The sequence below is a fragment of the Bubalus kerabau genome, chromosome 4 (assembly GCF_029407905.1).
Source record: "Bubalus kerabau isolate K-KA32 ecotype Philippines breed swamp buffalo chromosome 4, PCC_UOA_SB_1v2, whole genome shotgun sequence".
NCBI lineage: Eukaryota > Metazoa > Chordata > Mammalia > Artiodactyla > Bovidae > Bubalus > Bubalus kerabau.
The window spans coordinates 181,839,104-181,862,738 of NC_073627.1; the positions used below are offsets into that span (position 1 = coordinate 181,839,104).

General features: G+C 61.0%; 1 protein-coding gene across 2 annotated transcripts in view; it reads left to right on the top strand.

Moving 5' to 3' along the window:
- Positions 1-5,684: 5,684 nt before the first annotated feature.
- PXDN (peroxidasin) overlaps positions 5,685-23,635 on the top strand; it is a 65,531-nt gene continuing 47,580 nt past the window's right edge. For both annotated transcript variants that reach the window (XM_055579551.1, XM_055579552.1), the window contains exon 1: positions 5,685-5,993. In XM_055579551.1, coding sequence (XP_055435526.1) covers positions 5,791-5,993 — 203 coding nt within the window. In that variant the 5' untranslated portion in view covers positions 5,685-5,790. The remainder of the gene's footprint in view (positions 5,994-23,635) is intronic.

The following is a 23,635-nucleotide window of genomic DNA, read 5'->3' on the forward strand; positions in this document are numbered from 1 at the left end:
TTCCAGGTCTGGGCCCCCCAGGCACCAATGGTCCAGCAAGAGCTCTCCAACCTCCCTTGCCCTGTGCCCACACGTGACATTCCTTCTGGAACATTCCTCAGGGGACCAGAGCTCCAGTCAGTGCAGGGGAGGGGGCTGAGGCTCACCTGCTGCGTGGTCAGTGACCGCGGACACAGCCCTCTGGAGTCTGTGCTGGGAGAGCCCAGGGTCGGGGAGCACGGTGGAACCACAGGCTGAGCTCGCCTGCGGAAGACGATGACGTCCTGTTTCCCATTTCTTTCGGACATCTGTCTCAAGCCTTTGCACATGTGCATGCACCTTCTTCATGGTGGCAGGGGGCCCAGGACCTGAGAGCCCCCCTCTGGCCGTGACCCTCTGGACCCGGGCCTGCCGTCCAGCCCCCAGGCAGGCACGGGCCTGCAGGCAGCAGACCGCGAGCTAGACCAGGTGGCACGTGCTCAGACACTGTAAGCGGAGGGTCCCCGCCTCCGTGGTCTCCGGGAGGGTTGCCTGCGAGCCATTGCCTCGGGGCTCAAGGCCGTGAAGGACGAGAAGCGGGGTCCTTGACCCTGGTGGCTCCGAAGGCCAGCCTGTGAAATGGGCTGACTCCAGGCGGGGAGGCAGGAGAGGAGGTGCAGAAGTCAGGCGGGGGTTGGGAGAGTGTGCACGGGGGTCCCGGGAGAAACACACGGGCCCCACCCTGAGAGACAGAGTGTGAGCAGATTCACGGGGAGGGGAGGACGCAGGCCTCGAGGGGCCTTTGCAAGAGAGCTGGTCTTGGAGGTGGGGTGGGAGGGTGGCAGCTTGCAACAGTCTGTCAGGGTGCAGTCCTGTGACAGCAGCCATCTGGGCGGTGAAACCCTTGGGGAGGGGGCCCTGGATGGTAGAGCTCCTGCTGGAGGACCTGCACCCAGTGCCGGCGGGGCTGCGGGGGGCGAGCATTCCAGGAGAACACAGGAGCCCTGAAGGACACGGCCCCAGGGAACCTGGGCTCCAGGGCCAGGCCCACTGCCGGCCAACCGCCACCCCCGCACCCATGCGGGCCCAGCTCCGAAGGGGCGCCGGAGCCCCAGGGCTGAGCCCACTGGGGCTGCGTCCATCTTAGGCTAAAACGACTCTAAGCGGGTGTATTTAGTCATCTGTTCTGACGCAACCAACGTGAGCTTGAGCAAACTCCAGGAGACGGTGGAGGACAGGGAAGCCCGGCATGCTGCAGTCCACGGGGTCGGACACGACTTAGTGACTGAACAACAACTCCTTTTTTTTTAAATGTAAGAAAAGAGGCTCTACCTGACGTAAGGACTGCAGCTTCTCGACAAGCGGGTGCAGGACGGGGAAGCCGAGTGGGTGACAGTAAACACGTGCACGCGTCAGCCGGGAGGGCTGTAACTGGCGGCAAGCTGACCGCAGGCCCATTTTGCTTAGAAGAGTCTTCTAGTTCAGGACAATAAAGGGACGCCACGTGCACAGGGCTGAGTGCGTGCTCCTGGGGTGGGGGATTCAGGCGGCCCTGAAGCAGGGACGGGGCCCAGCGTGGCCGACGTCCTTGTCTGGGGTGAGACACAGGCAGGCAGGTCCGCGGGTCCTCCCACACCTGCGCATCCTCCACAGACAGCCCTGCACTCTGGCTAATGCTAAGATGCTAAGTCACTTCAGTCGTGTCCGACTCTGTGCGACCCCAGAGACGGCAGCCCACCAGGCTCCCCCGTACCTAGGATTCTCCAGGCAAGAACACTGGAGTGGGTTGCCATTTCCTTCTCCAATGCATGAAAGTGAAAAGTAAAAGTGAAGTCGCTCAGCTTGGGCTTATCTGCAGATGTTTCTGGAGCACAGAGCCCTGCCTGCGCCTGGGACGGAGCCACACCTAACCCGGCACGACCCCGCCCCCTTCATCCCCATAGGGAGCTCGTTGTGAAGCAGGCCCCAGTCTGTTCCTTTCCTTTCTTCAGCGGGGGCAGCCTGGGGCGGGGGCAGGGGGAACAGGGCCCTGGGCTCATCACCACCCTGCCTGGAGGTCTCTGTCTCTTAGCACCCAGTCCTGCCTGTCATCACCACCCTGCCTGGCTGTCTGTCCAGCACCCAGTCCTGCCCGGAGCTCGGGGCGTGACCTGCTCTGGAAACGGGCCTGCTGCAGACGTGGCCAGCATCGGGGGGAGCATCCCGGGCCCTATGCCGGCATGTCCCTCCAAGGGCAGGGAGATGGGGATGAGGATAGACCGGGGGAAGCCCTCCTGGAGACAGGCCGTGGCCGGCCTGCCGGTGCGGCCCTGCTAGCAGCACCAGGGGCTGCAGAGGGGCGGGGAGGAGCGAACCTTGACCTCTGGCCTCCAGGATTGTGGGGTCAGCCTTCTGCTGGCCACCATGTCGCCCGTGATGCCCTGGAGCACCTCCCCAGAGCACCTCCACGCCCTCCCTGCGGGCTGCCAGCAAGTGGGCTGGCGCCGGGCAGGAAGATGCCGGCGAGGCCCTGGGGAGGGGGGCGGTCTCAGGCACAGCCAGGTTCTCCAGGGCTGACTCACTGTCTGGGAATGGCCCCCCAGTCTCCAGACCCGGGAAGCCTCCCCGCCAGAAGGACACTCGTCCCCGGGGGGGGGGGGGGCGGCCCCCACACCTCTCGCCAGGCCCTCAGCACTGCCTGTGAGTGTAAGACGGCCTCCTCCCATGACAGACGAGAGCCCGGGGCTCTAAGAGAGCGAGACGGTCACCAGAGTCATGGAGCTTGGGAGGCCGCTGCCCAGTCTCTCTTGTTCTAAACCCCATGCTCCCTTCCTCACAGACTCCTGAGGAGAGATGGGCAGACAGAAGGCAGGTTTGCCCTGGAAGTAGCAGGAAGTGCGGACTGTCCCTGGGGGCCCCTCGGGCACTTGGGCGTCTTCTCAGCACAGCCTGGGCCCCTGGGGTGGGGGGAGGGTGGCCACTAAGCAGGGAGAGACTGGCCATCAGTCACCTCTGCCGGCTTGGGGCTGTGGCTGCGGGGGCGCCCGGCGTCCCCAGGAGGGTGGCCCCTGTGGCCCTGGTGAGTCTCCAGAGAAGGCCAGCAGGGACCAGAGGGGCACAGGCTGGGCCCAGTGACCTGCAGGAGGGGGGCCCCACCACCAGCCAGCTCAGTAGGTGAGGTTCCAGGTCAGGGCCTGGCAGGGGTGATGCCGAGTCAGCATCCCGTCCCCTCCCTGCCCATCATGAGTGCTGGGGCCTGGACAAGCTACGCTCTTCACTGAGCCTCGGGTTTTGCATTTGCAAACTGGGAATACTCACATCTCTTCGGGATGTCACCGAGCTTAGTATGCGGACAGCAGTCACGTGCAGGCCCGGCCCTGAGCGGGTGCTCAGACAGCGGGCGGGCGGGCGGGCTGGCGACCCACCCTCACGGCCGCGTGACGCTGCAGAGCTTGGGATGCCGCTCACAGAGCACAGAGCATTCCACGGGGCTCCTGGTCTCTCTGAATGCACGTCTAAGCAGGCAGCACAATCACACCAGGAAGGAATTGTTTACTGCAGGACAGATAACAGGATCGCGGGCAGATAACGAGGCTCGGGAAGCGGTCGGCAGAGAGAAATGCAGTCACCTGGGCTTGGGCAACAGAAAGCCTGGGAGGCTTGAAGGCCACAGTGAACGGGAGGTCAGGATCCCAGAGATGCGAGGCCTCCCTGGGCCTCTAGGGGGCGGATGTGAGGCCTCCCTGGGCCTCTAGGGGGCGGACGCGGGACACACGGCTCAGGAGGTGCAGAAGCAGAGACAGCCCAGTAGGAAAGAGTGTCCCTGCTGAACTGGGAGGAGGGGAGGCTGGGAGGGGAGGGCGGGGAAGGCGGAGCTCACAGAAGGCCTCCTGCAGCGTGGGCAGTGCTGGAGCACGCTTCAGAGGCAGGCCAGGAGGCTGGGAATTCAGGGGGCAGCGCACGCTGAGGTCGTGAGGCGGAATCTCTTCTCCAGGAAACCTCAGTGGTTTCTACTCTAAAGACCCTCAACTGAGTGGATGAGGCTCCCCCACAGTACGGAGGGAGCTCCTCTTTGCCCAGGCTCACCACTGTCAATCTCATCTACAAAACACCTTCAGCACAACACTTGGACTCTTATTTGATCAAACCACTGGGGGCAACAGCCCAGCCTGGACACGTATGAGCCACAGTGGTGCTGAACCGGAGGGAGAGGCGGAGGACATGTGCTGCAGCGGACGCCTGCTCCTGGGGTGGTTGGAAAGCGGCCTTTACCCGCTGAAACCTAAGGGGCCTGGAGACTTTGGGCTTGGGGAGGGGCGGCAGGGTCAAAGCAGCTGCACATTCTCTGTCCACTGCAGGAAGGGGGCCGGCAGGCCCAGGTGGGGTCCTAGCGGGGGTCCAGGGTGAGGGGCAGGGTCGAAACTGCTGGTGGTTATGGCAGGGAGGAGAGAAGAGCAGAAATTGACCGAGACACAAGGAACAACTGGAATCCACAGGGATTTTCAACTCACACGGGTAGGTGAGGACCTCAGGGGTGACTGCTGGGGTCTGATGAAACATTTTAGAGGATCTCATCAGAGATTCAGAAGAAAAAAGGCCAGTGAAGTTTGGAGTTTCTGACCTAAGTTTGAATTTCATGCGGGGCAATCAGACAGCGTTTGAGAAGGAGTGTGAAGCCCCGGGGGGACTTGTGACTGTGAGCACACAGGCCACCTGGCTGGCCTGTCCGAGTCCCTGGAGACTGGGAAGGCTGCTCCCAGTGGTTCCAGAACGCCAGCTTCGGGGGGGCCAGGCCAGCCCCCAGCTCAGCTCCCCCAGAGCCAGGCCCTGGGGACCACGGAGGGGCAGCAGTCTGCTGACACAGGCAAGCGTCCGCCGCCCCATCCCCACAGCAGCCTGGGGAGACCACCTCTCTGCCAGTAGTCAGACCGGCCACAGACAGTGGGGGTCGGAACAGACCCAGGCTCCTCTCTGACGCTGGGACGTGGTGACCGTGGGGCTTTGGACTGGACCTCCTCAGCTGTAACTGGACCCTCAGGAGTCAAGTGTTAGAAAAGAGGGTCTCGGCCCAGGGCCCTCGCTGTGTCTTCTGGGGGCTCCAGCAAGGCCCCCTGGGGAGGCCGAGTGGGTTCCTCCAGCCGTGGCCACAAGGGAGGAAACTAAAGGACACTGAGCGTCCACCTGGGCCAACCCTAAACACAGACCTCTACCCAAACGTCTTCTAGGCTTCTCACCGTGCCCTGGGGTCCGCAGTGCGCAGGACAGGGCTAGGGCTGGGGCTGGCGCGGGGGCGGACAGGCCTCGTGGGCCCAGGCAGGGAGCCCTACCCTTGGCTCTGATCCCCAGCGGCTTGTCTGGAGGCAGGTCTCCGAGAGACAGCCAGACAGAAACAGAGAGACGGAGAGAGACGCGGTGGAGGCAGGGGGCGAGAGAAAGGCAGAGAGGGGAGAGAGAGAGAAAGCGCTTGGAATCCTGCCTGGAACTTGCTTAGTCCTCTAAGAGTGTTTTCTGAAACAACAAAAGCTCCTATTGCACACGTGTGGCAACGGCCGCTAGGCGAGGCCCCAGACCGTGAGCGCGGACCTGGGACTGGACCCCGGGGGCCCAACCTGTCCTCCGCAGCGGGCGCCTTCGGGCCGCCGCGCTCCGGGCAGGAGGTCCTCGCCCCGCCCCGGCCCTCGGGGAGGTGGGGGCGGGAAGGGCGGAGCCGCGCGCATGTGCACAGCTGGCGCCCCCCGCCCCCGGCGCACAGCTGGGAAGTGGGCCGCGCCTGGGCGGCGGGCGGGCGCAGTCCGGAGCCGGCGGTGGACGCGCCGGGCCCTCGCTGTCGGTCCGCGCGCCCAAGCGCCCCGCATGCCGTGGGTCATGGCCGTGCGCGCCGCGCGCCCCTGCCTGCTGGCACTCGTTCTGTGCTCGTGCTTGGGGGCGCTGGCCGAGGTCGCCCCCAGGCCGAGCAACGGGTGTCCGAGCCGCTGCCTGTGCTTCCGCACCACGGTGCGCTGTATGCATCTGCTGCTGGAGGCCGTGCCCACCGTGGCGCCGCAGACCTCTATCCTGTGAGTGCGGCGGGGCGCGGGGCGCCGGGGGCAGGGCCCCGGGAACCTGGGCGCGCCGGGCGGCCGGGGACCGGGTCGTGCGGCGGGGCGCGGGGCGCCGGGGGCAGGGCTCCGGGAATCTGGGCGCGCCGGGCGGCCGGGGATCGTGCGGCGGGGCCTTTGTCCTCCGTGGCCGGACGGGGGGCGGACCTGAGCGCAGCGCGCGCCGCCTCCGGAGCCGCCTTTGTTTGGAGCTCGGAGTCCCCGCGGCCGGGGGAGTCGTCGGGGCCGCCCGGGAAAGCCCCCCGCCCCGCTGGCCCTGATGCTCGCCCGATCCTCCCCCGCCCCGCTCGGGCCCCCTGCTTCTGGAGCCCGGCGCCCCCCTCTCCCGCGTTCCTTTCCCCTCCCCCTCTCCTCCGACTCGGCGCTTCCCCCTCCTGCCCCAGGCGCCGTATCCCCGTCCCGGCTCCGGGGGGCCCTCCTGACTCCCCCTCTCTGACCCGCGTCCGGCGGGGCGCGGAGAGCCTCCGGCCCGGGCCCGGCTGGGCGCACGGCTCTCTCGGGCTCCCCTGCGCCGCGTTCCAGGAGGGGCCGCGCTCAGAGTGCGGGAAGTCACGGGCGGAGCCGGGTTCCGAGCGGGTGTGCGCGCGGGGCCCGTCCCCGCCCTCGTCTCCAGCTGGGGCGCCGCGGCGGGGCCATGGGGACCCGGCGCTCCAGTTGGCACCGCGCGCCCACCCCCGCGTTCCCCTGGGGATCCCGCCCGCGCTGCCGCCGAGTCGCCCGAGGCCTGTTCGGATGCGCCCCTGATTAGAGTTTCAAACTCCGAAAAGGCAGTCCGCGATCCAAGCGCCGACTGCGCTCGGCGGCCCGCAGCCGCCCTTCTGGATGCCAAAAATAGTTTCCACTCTTCTCTGAGCCCGAGTGCTTCTGGCACCGCCGAGGCGCCTGCAAAAGTTGTAAAGTTTGGGGTGAACTATTCAGGAAGTGGGCGGTCAATGTTCTTTTAAAACCAAGTAGGCGGACTCTCCTCGTGGTCGCCCGCCTGCCGGCCCTTCCTCGGAGTCCGCGGTGGGACTCACCCTCGGCCTGGAAACCCTCTCCCCGGCAGCTTCCCCGGCCGCCCTCCGAGGACGGGGCCGGTGCGCAGGAGGCGTCGCCACAGGCCGACTGAGGGGCTTCTGGAGGCCGTGATTTAAGTCTTCGGTGAGTCAGTGGGAAAAACGCGGACCCTGAAGCCGTTTTTTCACTTCCCGCCAGAGTCAAATACATGTACTGTGCTTTGCCCTCACGTCTTAATTGCTTTTTAAAAAAGACAGTATTTTAAAAGATGACTGTGGTAGAGCCAGAATGGGCCCACCAGCGTCCTGTGGGCGGTGAGATTCTCCACAGAGCCTCCCGGAGCTTCATGGTTGCCAGTTCTTTCCATCTTCCTGACCCAGGGATTGAACCCTGGTCTCCAGCATTGCAGGCAGACTCTTTACTGTCTGAGCCACCAGGAAATCCTAAATTGGGCTTCCCTTGTGGCTCAGCTGGTAAAGAATTTACCCGCAACGTTGGAGACCCAGGTTTTATCCCTGGGTTGGGAAGATCCCCTGGAGAAGGGATAGGCTACCCACTCCAGTGTTCTAGCCTGGAGAATTGTGGTGTGAACACACACCTGTCTTACAGCTGTGTAGACACATGCACCTGGGGAGGAGCCTCCCATCCATGCCAGTGTAGACCTGGGATGCGGGAGAACTGAGTCCTCCATGAAGGGTTCCTCTGGGGGTCTGGGACTGCGAGCCCAGAGGGAGACAGTGGTAGTGAGTGGGGCCTCATGGAGGAGCCAATCCTGGCGGGAAGGCCTGCTGGGGAAAGGTGTTGCTCTGGGGTCTGGGGTTCAGTCTGGAGCCTCCTTGGGGGGCTGCTCGTTGGGACACAGTGACGTCACCGGCTCGCCTGTGCAGAGGTAGCCCGTGCTCACTCTGAGCTCCTCTCACAGGGCTCTGCTCTCCTGCAGCTGCTGTTCTCCATCCAAAGTATGATCTGGGAGCAATTGGGGACTGAAAGGATGTGAGGGTAAGGGAAGACTTTGGCCCCGGAGTCCGTTGGCCTGTCCAACCATCACTTACCCCTTAGCTTTCAGGACTCTCCCCTCTCCCCCGTCCCCTCGGCACCCCCGGAAAGAATGACTGAAAATCACCAGGAGCATCAGACTTGTCCCCCCATCATGGTGTCTCAGGGGTGTGCCCATGTGGGGCCTGAGAGAGGATCGTTCTGCTTCGTGGTTGGGGGTTAGAAATCCTGGTCTGAGAGCAGACCCTGCTCCAAAGCATGTGATTCTAGTTTGACCGGGAACCGTAGAAGAGGGGTCCTGGCCACCCCGCCGTCTGGGGTCCCCGCGCTCTGGCGCCGCAGCGTTTCAGAGCCCTTCAGCACCAGGTGTCATATGCTCAGCTTGACTGAATATTTCAAAATACTTTTGAAATACTCAAAAGTATTTAACTTTTGAGTATTTCACTCTGCTCAGCACGGCAGTAGAAGTTCATCATGGTGGGGATTAACAGCTGGTGACAAAACACGCACGGTGGCATCCTCACTTTGCCCACTTTGTCCTCCCCTCGGCCAGGGCCTTTGGGGGATCTCCTTCTATATCTGCTGCCTCACGAGTCTCCCTCTGCCCCTCACCCCCCTTCTGATCTGTTCTTGTCGCCTCCTCTGTGAGGTCATGGGAATCACCCCCATCCCATAGTCCAGGCCACTCCAAAGCCACCGTCCACGTGACAGGAAGCCTTGGTGTTGGAGGGGGCCTGGAGACATGGGCTGGGCGGCCCGGGGGAGTGCAGCCTGGCCCATAGCAGGCAGGGGGCTGGTGAGAGCGCCTCCCCGGGGTCAGGCCGCCAGCCAAACAGCTGGCCCCACTTCTGCCTGCTTCTGATGGCCTCTCTGTCTGGGCCCGAGCCGCATTCCAGCCCCCACCTTGCGGGGTCCCTGGTCCACGAGGGCACCAGGGAGGGAGGCCCCGCGGCCCTGTGATGAGGGTGGCTACTCAGGTGCGCCTGGCCAGGGGGACTGCAGGAGGCCGGGGGCACCCGTGGTCTGTGCCTTCTTCACTCTCGGAGAAGGTACTGGTGGGGCCCCCAGCATAGGTCGGGCCCCTGCCTTCCTTTTGGCCCCACACTGGACCTGGCTGATGGGAGAACCCAGTTTCTCACGAGCTCCTCTGTGCAGGGCGCTGAGGTCTCTGCCAACAGGTGGCAGGAGGGAGGGGGGGGTTCCGTCAGGTCAGGAGGGGCCTGGGGTCTCCAGCAGGCAACTGCTCACCTGCCCCGTCTCCTGTCTTCCTGGGGCTTGGGGAGCTCCCTCTCTCTCTGCTGACCTGAGGATGCACTTGGCCCCGGGCCGGGCTGGCCTCTCCTCCCCGGGGGCGGTGGGGGGGTGGGGGTGGGTGATGGGCCCAGTCAGCAGATGTGAGCAGCCGTGACTGGGGCCGTGGTTCCTACAGGACACCCATGCCAGCCGGGACCTTGACTGTAGCCTGAGGCTCACCTGAAACGGATTTCTGCTTTAGACGGCCTGCTGGGATGAAGTCAAAGCTTTTATTAATACAGCTCAAATGCATTTCAAAAGCACCATAGGAACATTTTTTAAGTGCATGCTGGTGGTTTATTTTTCCAAAATGGTGGCGGACCAAGTACCTCCTCCCACCACTAACAGCCCTGCGGTATCCAGAGCCCTCAGCTCCGCGGACGCCCAGCCCGCTGTGGGCAGAGGGGAGACCTCAGGCACTGAGGAAACTTCCAGGGGGCCCAAGACACCACAGGTCGGGAGCAGGACCTGGGTCCCTGCTCAGCTGGGACACAGCTTGACTTTGGCAGATGCGCCTTGGGAAGCTGCAGCGGGCAGGCAGTAGGAAGCCCCCCTCCTTTGTATCATTAATGGGTCAGGAAATAGTTGTAAAAAGACAGCACCGCACAGGCGGCTGACCCTGGAACCAGAGGCAGCTCTGGCCTCGTCCAGGTTCCAGACGCCAGGACTCGTGGCTTTTTCTGCCCCCTGTGCTCCTGGGCCCCCCGCTCCGTCCTGTGACTCAGCCTCTCTGCCTGGCGACACCCTGGCCTCCTCCCTGGAGGCCTCAGTGAAGGGGACGAGCCTCGCTCACAAGCAGGGGCCTGGGGACTGTGCCAACACACGCGTGTGTGCCCCCCGGATCCCCGCGGTGGCAGGCGGGGCCCAGGAAGGCTCTGCTCCACCCAGCAACGCCAGGGCTGGAGGGGGGCGGCTCCCTGCCTGGGGAACTAGGGCCTCTTGTTCAAGAGGCGGCTGGCTGCACAGACCCTCTGCGCACACGTTCCAGGTGACAAATTCAAGTGTCAGCAGAACAGACACAGGATTCCCGTCTCCAGAGCTGCTTCTCATCAGGTTGAAAAACTGGGTGAAAGTTGGAAGGCCCTCGCCCATGTGCTAATTCCCACTGGCAGGCCCTCGCCCATGTGCTAATTTCCACTGGCCAGACGGGCTCTTCCGGGCGCTGGTCACAGGAGGACGCTGTGGTGGATGCCATGGTGAAGGCCTGGGGGCCGCGGCCCTGGGCAGAGCTAGCAGGTCACCCCCAGCTCCGGTCGGGCCTGGTCCCCCGCCCTTCCCCGCGTGCGCCCGGGGAGGTGCTGGGGCCTCCAGCACCCGGCGTGTCAGGTCTCCCAGCTTAGCGTCCAGGCTTAACGAGCATTTTAATTGTGACAGTGTCGTATGCTTTGGAGTACACAAGAAAACGCAGTTTGTTTACAAATGCAGTTTGGACTAGATTCCATCTAAAAGCAGTGGGCAGCGCTGGACTTGCTGCTTCGGTGGCCACGCAGGACTCCCCGTGTGCTACTGTGTGTCTCTGCAGCTGACTGCTCCCTGGGGTTCCTCCTTGGACTTGGACTGGTAACCGCACACCATGTGTCGCCTGTCAGTGGGTGAGAGAATGCTTTTAAAACAGCATCATCACTAACTCATGACCTTTCTAAGTTTGTGAGTCCAGCGATTCATGTTTCTTTTGCTGCTGTTCAGTCGCTCAGTTGTGTCCGAGTCTTTGCAGCTCCATGGACTGCAGCACGCCAGGCTTCCCTGTCCATCACCAACTCCTGGAGTTCACTCAGACTCAAGTCCATTAAGTCGGTGATGCCACCCAACCATCTCATCCTCTGTCACCCCTTCTCCTCCTGCCTTCAGTCTTTCCCAGCATCAGGGTCTTTTCCAGTGAGACGGATTTTCGCATCAGGTGGCCAAAGTATTGGAGTTTCAGCTTCAGCATCAGTCCTTCCAGTGAACACCCAGGACTGATCTCCTTAAGGATGGACTGGTTGGACCTCCTTGCAGTCCAAGGGGCTCTCAAGAGTCTTCTCCAACACCACAGTTCAAAAGCATCAATTCTTCGGCACTCAGCTTTCTTTATAGTCCAACTCTCATATCTGTACATGACTGCTGGAAAAACCATAGCCTTGACTAGATGAACCTTTGTTGGCAAAGTGGTGTCTCTGCCTTTTGATATTTAATTTTATTTAATTTAATCTTTTATTTGGAGTTAATGTGGAAAGACAGAAATCACACTTGTCCCTCTCTTGGTCAGATGCCACCTGTCCGCAGACAATACAGGGAAGCCCCGAGATGGTTCAGTCCAACAATTACTCACGTGACTGAATCAAAACCGGCAAAAAGTTTAGCTAAGAACGTGTCAGTTGTTTCAGGACTTAATTCTCGGCTCCCCTTCCCGGCTCAGACACAGGGTCAGTTAACCCTGCAGATTTGATTAGTTCCTCTATTCTGGACACTGTTGCGTCTTCCCCTTTGCTTTTCAGCTCCCTCAGGGGTAGGGAGGAGGAGACGCCGACCTGAAGAACTTTCCCCAAAGACCCTGGGTGGACACTGTGTCCCCAGGCTCTCCTTGCCCTTGCCTGGTATCCTTCAGACACCTGTGTTGATGGGGGCTTGTCCCGGTCTGGTGGCCGCTGGGTGACCAGCTCTGTTAGGAGAGGGGTGGCGTCTGGATGCTCAGCCCTGGGGGAACTGGAACCAGGTTGTGGGTGGGGTGGGAGCCCGCGGAGTTCAGAGGCGCACAGGCAGCCCCCTGGCTTACTGGTAAGGCCGTGGTGGAAGCTTAGCCGGTGACGATGGCCCCCTTTCTGACCGCTGTCTGGGTGAATTTTCACTTGGAAAGGGAAAAGCCTCCTGGTGATCTGGCTGCAGGAAAGCAGCCGCTCGTGCTGGGGGCGCACCCAGGGATCGGCGCTCTGCAGCCATCGCCACAACCGGGATAAGAGCCTCCGCGCCCCCCGCGTTCCCCGGCAGCTGGACACGCCTGTGTCTGTTCACCAGGGACTCGGGCTTTGTTTTCCTTTCCTGGAATGTCTTTGTCTGGTTTGCATATCGCAGAGGGAGTGCAGGGCACGGCTCCCGTCCGGCTCTGGGGAGAGCTCGGGTGAGTGGAGGGGCTTAGCGGTGCTTAGACGTCTGGTCCTGCTTCCCAGGGAAGCCCCCGGCTGCGCTCGTCGTGGCTTTGTGGGAGGGTTTTAAACTGTAACTTCACAGATTCTTCAGTAAACACAGGCCTGTCAGGGCTGTTCCTTCCCTGGTGAGCCTGGGGAGCGGGGAGCTTGGCCACGTCACACGGGAAAGTTGGCCCTCATCATCATCTCAACACCGAGGGTCTGTAGGGATCAGGTCTCGTTCCCAAAGTCAGAAATGGGTTTTTGTCCTGATCAGTCTGCCTAGAGGTTTTTCAGTTTCATCGATCTTTGCCAAAACCCAGCTTTTGGATTCACTGCTTTTTCCTCTTTGGGTTTTCTGTTCTCTTTCTGCTGCTCTCTGCTCTGGTTTTACCGTCTGCACGCTCGAAGCCCCGGGTTCCTGGTGTCTGCCCCTGGACCTCAGCGTCCCGGAGTCCGGGTTCTCCGCAGACAGCGTGCCTACTCTCCTGGGTGGCGACGCGGGCCGGTTCTGGGCTCGCCTCCTGTGCTTACACCGTCGGGACCCTGCGCGTTGCTGACCGGCCGTCAGGACTCTGTGCGTTGCCATTGGGACCCTGTGCTTTGCCGTCGGGACCCTGCGCGTTGCTGACTGACACACGGCATCTCGAAAACTGTCATTCCGTGTATTTTGTCGGCTCTTTGGCTGTTTCAGAGAGAGAGTGAGTCTGGGCCCTGTTCGCCCACCTTTTTCAGAACTCCCTGTTGCTTTTTGTAATTTCGTAAAAACCTTCATTAAATGTTTCCGCACCCGTGTCCTACAAAGCAAGTAATCAGATAATGCATCCACAGGCCCGAGTCTAGAGTTTATAAAACTGAGAGTCACTCAGCCCCACTGTCCCCATCTGCCTGTGGGTGCTGTTGTGCTGGACGGGGCCTCAGCCCGGGGGCCGATGAGCAGGTGCAGGATCTTGGGGGATTAAACCTGCCTCCCTCACGAGGCCTCTCGCTGGGGACTCAGCTCCGCCCAGGTCTGCAGAGCCCGCCTATGGACAGTGGCCTGGGGTATCCACCACCCCTCTAGCTAGAAAGGCAGACTTGCAAGCTTGTGACACAGCAATGCCTTTCCTGTCTGGCCCTTTAAGGCAGCAGCACTCTACCAGCAACCCAGGACCCAGGCCTGTCCACCCTGAATCTGTGGCTCTAGGCTGAGCCAGGGGAAAGAGGTGGTCCAGGGCAAGCGGGCGATGACGGTGAGGGGCCAGGGCTTCAACTGCCCTCGGGACTCATCACGGTTGCCCGGTGGGCGCTGGGTGCCCTCTGCACCTGATGCTCACGCTCTGGGGCTGCTGCTCGGGGCCTGTGTGCCCAGGAGGACCCAGCCTCTGGGGCACCTCCCGCTTCCCTTGAGCCCGGGCTGGACAGAGGCTTCTGGCTGCTGCCCTCGCCGCATTCTCCTCTCCGGGCGCCATGCCTCACGGGGGGCCCCTGGCTCCCTCACTTGGGGAACAGAGAGGTTGCTGTCCGTGCCCTCGGTCATCTGATGCTTCCTCCTCTGTCCCCCTTGGCTTAGACCCCACTGTGGGCTGCAGTGGACACCATCACGGGTTAACAGAGGTGGTGGTTATTCAGGTGTTCAGTCATGTCCAGCTCTGCAACCCCATGGGTTACAGCACTCCAGGCTTCCCTGTCCTTTGCCATCTCCCAGAGTTTGCTTAAATTCATATCCACTGAGTCAGTGATGCCTTCCAACCATCCCATTCTCCATCACCCCTTTCTCCTCCTGCCCTCAAACTTTGCCAGCATCAGGGTCTTTTCCAGTGAGTCAGATCTTCACATCAGGTGGTTAAAAGCTTGAATCTCCTTCTTCTGACAAGGGTTTTGTACATCTCTGAGTTGCCCCGTGTAACCATCATGGCAGGTGGTGAACAGCCTCAGCACTGTGACCCATAGATCATGGCTGGATTGCTTGGAAGCCAAGTCCTGGACCCAGGGTTTCCTCCCAGGATGAGGCAGCGGGTTGGTGTGGGTCCTGGGTAGTTCCAGGGGCGACAGGAGAGGCGGTAAAGGGGCTGACGGGTGGAAATGGGGGATCCCTCATCCTCAGGGTGGATCCTCCGCATCTGGGCTCCAGGAATCAGCCGCGTTTCTGAGGTTGTTGCCCAGGATGCCAGCAGCATCTCCCGCCACTGGACACCAGTCTGACGGTGCCCATGGGTGCACCCTGCCCTCTGCCCGGAGGCGCCGTGTGCGAGCGGTCAGGGTCCTTGGAAGCTCGCTGGCCGCCTTCTCTCAGGGCCTGCTGTCCTTGCGTGTGGAGGTTGGCTGGAGGCACAGCGGTTACCGGCCGGGTTGGGGGTACCCTGTCCCCCCAGGAGGTGACAACAAGAGTTGTGAGAGCTGCCCTCACTCCTCCTGTTTACTTTCCCTTTACTAGGTGCTTTTGAATACTTTTATGTGAGCCACACGTGTTCATGGCAGAAAAACGTGAACATACAGACAGAAACACCAAAATAAGTGACTCACCTTTCTATTATTTGAGAAAAGTGTTAGCCTGTTGGGCTCCCTTTACGCGAGCAGTTGTGTGAGTGTACACGGACAGGAAGTCACGGGGGGTGTCTGTGCGTTTGTCCACACCTGCAGCTCTGTCCGTCTGTCCGCCAGCTCTGTTCTTGGGTCACCTGTCGTCTGTGCGTCTGTGGGCCTGTCTGTCTGTCTGCATGTTGTCGTCTCTCCGTCTGCGTATCCGTCTCTGTATCTGCTCCCCCACCTACTGGCCATCTGCCTGCCGACATCAGATGGGGATCTGTGTCCAGCTGTCCACGCCCACTGCCTGCGGTGGCCCTGTGTCTGCAGTAATTAGAGGTCTGCACTGTCCTTGTTAATGGCCACTCAGTATTTATTTTTTGGAATTGCCAACTTTATTGAATCAAATTTTTTCTGCGGGTCATTTCTTTGTTTCCACACTTCTGCTGCTGCACACCTACCTCAGAAGGCCTCTGTGTGCCTCGTGGGTTATCTCCCTGCTGATTTGGGGGCACGTGTGTAATCTTCAGGCCTCGTGGGTTATCTCTCTGCTGACTTTGGGGCACATGTGTAATATGCAGGCCTCGTGGGTTATCTCCCTGCTGATTTGGGGGCACGTGTGTAATCTGCAGGCCTCGTGGGTTATCTCCCTGCTGACTTTGGGGCATGTGTAATCTGCTGACTTCGGGGCATGTGTGTAACCTGCTTGGTCTGCATGTTGTGGGCTTAGCTCCTCCCTGGACACAGTCCATGTTTCCGCGAGGACAGGTGTGCCCTGTTTGCACCACGGCTCATCTCCCATTGAACCAACAAGTTTATGCCAGGCCAAGCATGTGTCTGTGGAGGGAGGAGGTTCCCGTGGCACCTGGCGGGGAGCATGGTCTGCAGGGTGCCTCTCACACTGACCTTGGAGACGCGGTGTGCACATGCGTGTCTCCTCACTCACAGCCCTGCTTTGACGACCATCACTGGTTCTCTCTCCGGAGGCTTTGGTCTCAGCACATCCCAAGAGCCGTGCCCTTCCCTGGGCTCCCTGCCTCACGCTGGGTCTCAGCTGCCCCGGCTGTGGCGTGTCTCCTGCGGGGTCTGAGGTCTCTGGCCCGAGGTTGGGCGTTCCTGCTGGGCTGTTGGTCACCTCAGGGCCCTGAGATGTGCGGAGGGAGGAGCTGGGAGAGTTTCAGGTTGATTCTCATCATTCTTGGAATTGGGAGAAGTTAGCCACCAGGAAACCTTGCTCCAGCAGATGCAGGGTCAGGGTCCAGCCAGGCCCTGGTCACAGCGTGGTCACCACTTGATCCGTGGTTTCGTGAGCTTCCTTTTTCAGACGCCTGTTGAGCATCTGTTGTTGACGCATCAGCGTGGATGGGGCTCAGGGCAGAGCACACAGCTTGTGCCTGGAGGAGGCGCGTCCCCTACACAGCGTTTCTCCGTGACCGGATGTCCTTCAGCACTATGGTGGGGGAGGTTTTAAACAGCAGAGTCACCCACAAAGGGCACAAAAATGCAAGCAACACGGCACCAGATAGACCCTGAAAAAGGACACCAGCTCACGACTCATCTCTGAGCTCCCTGAGGACAGGGTTACGCGAGGACGGGTGGGCGCACAGGTGGGCTTCAGCAAGTGGGGACCTTCTCAAGGCGGGAGTCTGGGGACGACGGGCACACAGTGTCCTCCCTGCTCCAGGTGGAGGCACTGTGACCTCAAGGCCTGGGGACCTGCTGCCCGCCTGGCAAAGTCCCCCTCGCGCCTCCAGGCCCTCCTAGGATCAGGGTGTCAGGGCTTATGTGGTCAGTTAGGAACAGCCAGTACAGGAGGACTCCTGCAGTCCCCACCTGACCCTCTCAGGGGAGAAAGTATCTTGCCTTTGAGGTTCTATCAAGTTCAGAGTCGCTAAATTTAATTCTTCTCTGAGACATGCCAGGAGGACCCTTCAGGGTGGAGGTATTGCAGGCCAGGTGCCGGGCATGGACGTGGACACGGCTGCCTTCGGTTTGGTCTCCTGGGCAGGGAGAGGGAGCTAGAAGAGCCACGGTTTTAATGATGGAGGCCAAGTTTGGGGGGATGGACCCACGCGGGGCGGGGAGGGGGGGGTGGGGCAGGGACAGCTGGGCTAGTCCTGCAGCCTTGCAGGATGTGGCCTGGGGCCGTGGCCTGTGGGGAGTGATCTGTGGTGTGTGGCCTGCAGGGCGTGGTCTTTGGGGGCTTGGCATGTGGGTGTGGCCTGCAGGGGCGTAGTTGGGGGCGAGGCGTGTGATCACAGGGCCTCTGATGTGGGGCGTGGCCTGTGGGCGTGGCCCAACCCTGCAGGCTCTTATCCCAGCTTTCCGCATGCGCACTCTCTGGAAGGCAGGTCCACACCTGCACGGGCGTCCTGGGCGTGGAGAAGGGGATGCACCTGCATCTCCTGACAGCCTGCACTGTGGATGCTCTGCTGTGAGAGCCATTGTTCTGGTCACATCTGGGTTCATTTCCCTACAGACAGGAAGGTGACTGTGCCCCGGGAGTTCTGGGGAGGGAGCTGGGATGCTGGGGCTCCCGCAGAGCTGGCCAGTTATCGTGGGCCCTGCCTTTAACTGGAGCAGACACGTGTGATGCAGACAGGAAATACTGCTAGGCTAGTTTTCTGTGCGTTTTACACAGGCAGCTTTGTCTGAGGGGCCAAACCCAAGTGTTTAAGAGGCACCTACAGCCCCCTTGTGAGACAGTAGGCGGAGGGTGCCTCTCCTGGTCCTAGGACCAGGAAGCCTTCTGTGATTGTGAGTTCCTGCACTTCCCCACTTTCCTAAAATGCCTTTTCTGCACAGCTCTGATGTATTTGTTAAGAAGTAACGATGTGAATGAAAATTCAATTACTTTAAACAAATGAAGGCCTGTTGTTGGTAGAGATGGGAAGATTTTGCCTCTGCACTGTTTGGATTGCTGTTTTCCCTTTTCACGGGAAAAAGGGAGACCAGGCACAGCGCTTGGGCGGGAGTAACCTTTATGCAGAGACAGGACTGATGCAGGAGAGTGAGCCTTCCCCCGGGAACGCGGGCTGCCTTATTTGCAGCACTAGTGAATTTATGCTTCTCTTCCTGGTTGCAGCTTCCTTTAGGGGAAGAGCCCGGATTAGACTTGTCACTTCCTGCAGTGGATGGTATTTCTAAAATTCCAGCTGAGCAGCTTTTTAACTTTTAAAAATAGCAGTTAAAGTGGATGCAGTTAGTCATCATTGTTACTTATTCCGATATGTGGGATGCTTGCACTGGCGTGGCGCACGGGGCCCATTGTTACTCCTGAGTGTTTGTTTTCTTGCGCCTGTCATCGTGTTGTGTCATCTTCTCGGCTCAGTGCCTGTGTCGCCCCATCCGTCCATCCATCCGTCCATCCATCCATCCGCCTGTCTGTCTGTCCCTCCACCGCCCCCCAACATTTTGGGGTCCTTGGTGAGTATCAGGCACGCGTGCTGAGCTGAGTAGACCCCACTGCCGTGAGACACGCTCCGTGTTGTAGTCATTGCTCCTCTATCTCAATGCAGATCTGTCCCCGGTCCTTCCCCTCTCCACCCCTACTCCCCCTGGTTCACGGGTGGGATTGGAAGCCCAGCGGAAGGCTATAAAAGGAGACAGCCAGGGAAGAGATCTTAGACCCAGGTCTCTTTCCTCCTAAGTTCGGATGCACTGACTTCAAAGTCCAGCTTCCTCGTTATTTTCCTTAGCCCGAGAGAAGCCCTGTTCTCATTTTCTGCAGTTTCTCAGAGTTCTGTGTCTGGTGGCCTTGCTCAACTAGGTCTGGGGAGAAGGAAACCCAACAGGAAATGATCAGAGTGATTCTTTTCTCAGTTCTTTTCAGGATCCTGGTGCTGAGATAACCCAGTTCTTTGTATACAGTTGGCACTGCATTAAAGCTTCTCGATTTCTCACTGAGAAGGACTGTGAGACCGTGAGAAGTCTGAACATCATGCACTGGGAGGACTAGGCCAGCATTCCTGCAAGGAGAGGCCAGCGCTGCGGGTCAGGCTGGCATCGTGGTCCCTGGAGCAAGACTGGAGGGTCCCCGGCTGAGACTGAAGGTCCCCTGAATGAGTCTGGAGGGTCCTCAGCTGAGACTGGAGGTCCCCTGAGTGAGTCTGGAGGGTCCCCTGAGGCTGGAGGGTCCCCGGGCTGAGACTGGAGGTCCCCTGATTGAGTCTGGAGGGTCCTCAGCTGAGACTGGAGGTCCCCTGAGTGAGTCTGGAGGGTCCCCTGAGGCTGGAGGGTCCCCGGGCTGAGACTGGAGGTCCCCTGAGTGAGTCTGGAGGGTCCCTGGCTGAGACTGGAGGTCCCCTGAGTGAGTCTGGAGGGTCCCCTGAGGCTGGAGGGTCCCCGGGTGAGACTGGAGTTCCCCTGATCGAGTCTGGAGGGTCCCCGGCTGAGACTGGAGGTCCCCTGAGTGAGTCTGGAGGGTTCCCGGCTGAGACTGGAGGTCCCCTGAGTGAGTCTGGAGGGTCCCCTGAGGCTGGAGGGTCCCCGGGTGAGACTGAAGGTCCCTGGGCTGAGACTGGATGTCCCCAGCTGGACTGGAGGTCCCCTGAGTGAGTCTAGAGGGTCCCCTGAGGCTGGGGGGTCCCCTGGGTGAGTCTGGAGGTCCCCAGGTGAGACTGGAGGTCCCCTGAGTGAGTCTGGAGGGTCCTCTGAGGCTGGAGGGTCCCCAGGCTGAGACTGGAGGTCCCCTGAGTGAGTCTGGAGGGTCCCTGGCTGAGACTGGAGGTCCCCTGAGTGAGTCTGGAGGGTCCTCTGAGGCTGGAGGGTCCCCGGGTGAGACTGGAGGTCCCCGGGTGAGTCTGGAGGCCTCCGGCTGAGACTGGAGCCAGGCTCCGGGAGGGACCGCCTCGCCTGGGGCTGAACTCTGTGTCCGTCACAGGGCTCCTTTGCACGCCCCTCCTTCAGAGCCCTTCCTGACGACTCACTGCAGACCCAGCCCTTGTCAGCCCTCTTGGGTTTATTTAGCTCTGCTCTTCTGTTTTCCTGTGCTATTTTCTGATTGATGAGATGACCTCTTTGCTCCCTAGAGTGTGTTCTCATTCAGTAATTGTCTGGGGTTGCGTGTCCTGTTTTCCTGAAGACTTAAGTTCTGTGTGTGCAGGAAGCCGCCTGGGTGAGATGTTCCCGAAGGCTCTGGGTGGAGGGTAACTGCTCGGTGCCAGGATTTGTTGATTCCGTGTTTGGTCCGTTTCCTCCGTGGTGTTAGCTGCGATAGCAGGCGAAGGTCAGCCTGTGTGGTGGAACCAGAGATTCCCTTCCCGGGCCTGGTCCGTGCAGGGGCCCGTGACTCGCTTGCCGGTCAGCCAAGAGTCGGGTGAGCGTCCGGCGGGATAACACGATGGATCCGTTTACTTTGCTGAACTCAAAGGCGCGTCTGGCTGTCTCTGTGGGAACAACCTCGCCCGTCCCTTGTGTGAGTGATGGTGCCTGCCGTAGCCAGCAGGCTGTGTCTCACGCCTGGGTGCCTGTGCTGCTTAGTGTTCTGGGTCATCCTGCCAGGACACAGTTCCCAGACGCTGGGTCAAGTGTTATCCTAGAGGTTTCTGTGAAAATGCTTTTAGAGGAGATGGATATATACGTCAGGACCTTTGAGAGACCTGGAGTGCCCTCCACAGCACAGGGAGGCCTCCTCCCAAGAGCTGAAGGACTTCGGGGAAGAGACACAAGCTGGGCCTGGGGGCAGACAGTGGCTCTTCCCCGCGCGTCCAGCCCCTCGGCCTGCCTGCAGATTGTGGACCTGCTGGCCTCACTCCACAATAAGTCTGCCCTTAGCGGTGGTCAGTCCCAGTCTCTCCCCACACACACATGCACACACACGCTGATGGGGTCAGGTTGCATTGCTGGGGGCTGACAGGCTGGGCCAGGAAGGGGGGTCTTAGGGACACGTGGTCAGCGTGGAGGATGAGGCCTGACGCCCTCCTGGGCTGCCTGGTTGGGCCGTGTGGTTTCAGGCCGGTGAACTCCCTTCTCTGTGCCTCTCCTCCGAGTGTGAGATGCAGGCTCCCCCACGTGCGGCAGGCGTGGCCTGTCCCTGTCCGCGGGCATCCCTGTGAGGTGTGCCCCCTCCCCCGGCCCCCCTCCTCCCCATCACGTCAGCGGCCAGTCTCTCGCTTTGCTGGTCCCACTCTCACGGGAGCGGTGTGGCCCCCTTCCCCTTACTCAGTGATGAGCAAACTGTGGATGGGAGAGGTCAAGGCTTGGTCCAGCAGAGAGCAGGGCGGAGATTCGGACCTGGATGCCTGTGCTTCCCCTGGGCAGTGACCCCGCCTGCTGCCAGACTGGGACACCGCGGAACCCCCTCAGCCTGGCTGTCAGGGGCCCCGAGGCTGTCGGAGGCGTGTCCGTGGACACACGTGTGCACACCCGCTCACAGACTCCTCCCGACTCCCACGCGAGGCCTGGATGAGCCCCTGGACGGGGCTCCTCGGGCGCTGAAACCACACAGTCCCGCCAGCAGCCCAGGAGGGCCCCGAGGCCCGCACCCAGCCCCGCGTCTTCAGCCCCGCAGACTCGGGCTTCCACAGGCCCCAGCGGAAGCCCGAGACCCTGCAGGGCGCCACGGCGGGCTCCTCCCGCGGGGAGACGCCTCGCCTGCCCCTGTTTTCGAGGCAGGAGGACCCTCCGCCCCGGCAGAGCGGAGCCCGCTTCCCACGCCTGGGCGGAGCTGGCGCGGCTCTGCTGGGAACCAGCCGTGCGCACTGCTCGCTGGGCTGTTGCTAATCAGGAGGACGTAGGGCCGCCGTGTTTGCTCGGACTCGCTGAGCTGGGCAGCCCGGATTTCACGGTCGTCCAGGCCACTGCCCCGGCGCGCCATGTGCCCGGGAGACGGGCGGGGGGGCCCTTCCCCTGATCACACGCTGTCCTCGGCTTCACCCTGCTGTGGGGGCTTCCTGGGACGCGAAGACTCGGCCCTGGGAAAGTCTCTGGTAGACGGCGCCGGCCAGTTTGGGTCTGGAAAACAGAAGAAACACTGATTTCATTTTTAAACAGCCGTGGGAGAAGCTTGGGTGAAACCCAGAGGACTGGCGTGCGTGAACCAGCAGACGCGTTCTGTTCCTTTGTGAGGCGGGGCGGGGGCGGGTTAGGATTAGCGTTTGCATGAGGCCTGAGAACAGGTCCCGACAGTGAGGCCCCCGGACGGGGGCACCACACCCCCTCCAGACCGCGCGCCCGTGGCTGGCCGGCCCTTTCACTGTCCTGTGAACCTTGCATTGCACGTTTTTAAAAAATAAATTAATTGACTTGTTTTTGGCTGTGCTGGGTCTTTAGCTGCGGTGTGCGGACCTCTCGCTGCGGTGGCGACTGTCCTTGTGGAGGGCGGTGGTCCAGGGCGTCCGCGCTTCAGCGTTTGCGTCTCCCAGAATCTAGAGCGCAGGCGCAGGAGTCGTGGTGCGCGGGCTTCTCGCGACCAGGGACTGAACTCGTGTCTCCAGCCTTGGCAGGGGGACTCTTCACCACCGAGCCACCAGGGAGGCCTCTTGAATTTTTTAAAACGGTTGAAAACAGAAGAGTGATGTTTCCGGACGTCGTAGATGCAGACCCTGGTGCGTGAACGCAGGTGTGCGCGAGCAGACAGGGGCCCTTTGCTTCGGCTTCGCCCTCGGCTAGTGGAGGGGTCGCCATGGAGACCCCCTGGGCCGACACCCGAGCATCTTTCTGCCTGGCCTCTCGGCGGACAGTCAGGCACACCTGTCCTGTGGGCCCTGGCCGTGGAAGTGCCCGGCGCGGGCTCTGCCAGAAGGAGGTGGCTTCCTGAGCCCGGCAGGTGCGCCTTCATCCAGGGTCTCCCCACGTCCCTGGGTGGGAGGAGCTTGGTCGGGTCGGGGGGTCGGGCCCTGCGCGTGCTCACTGGGGACCCGGTGACAGTGACACCACGGAGATTTGTAACAAATGACACAAACACCTGAGTGCACAGGCAAGTCTGATGATGGAGCTGGTCCAGATCTGAACAGTGAGCTCTCTGCTGGCTCCGGGGCGGCTGCGGAGGTGGCAAAGCTGGAGTGTCCACTCTCCTGGACTCTTCTTTTAGTTGCCGAGGGTTGTTCTCAGAGGCCCCATCTCTAGAACCACCCTAGGTCGTCAGGATCAGTGATACTTTCTGGGTGACAGACGCGGTTGCTGCGCTGTGGTCCTCGCAGGCTGGCAGGTGGAGACCCCGGTCCTCCCCACGCTGTGAGCTCTCCTCGCCCCTCGTTTGCTGAAGCACTCTCAGCTCCTCCTGGCTGCTCTTTCTAGCTGCTGGAACCCTAAGGCCAAACCCGAAGAAGCGCGTTTATGTATGTCCTTCCTGTGAATGAATCAGTACCTCGGTTTCTTTCCCAAAGTCGGTTTTCTTTTGAAGTAATTTTCTGTCTTGTGCTTTGAATCGTTTTTTCAGTGTTTTTAAAAAGTCTCTGTCAGAAGAAAACCGTGGCTTTTTGCCTTGCTCTTTATTCATAGATATTACCCGGTGAACCAAACTTGGCCGAATTGATGGGTTTTCTCCTTTAGGACCCTGAGCTGGGGCGGTGGGCCCAGCAGGGTGGGGACCCTGCCCCAAGCAGGGCATCCCTCTCTTTGTTGAAGGGGCTGCCGTCTTGTCGGAGCTCTAAGCCCCGAGTTAGCCTGGAGTCCTCGGGTGGGGGGGGCCTCACAGGAGGACCTTTCGGCCAGGAGGTGGTCATGGCTCGGGATCCATCCCGGGTCCTTCCAGGAGGCTGTGCACCC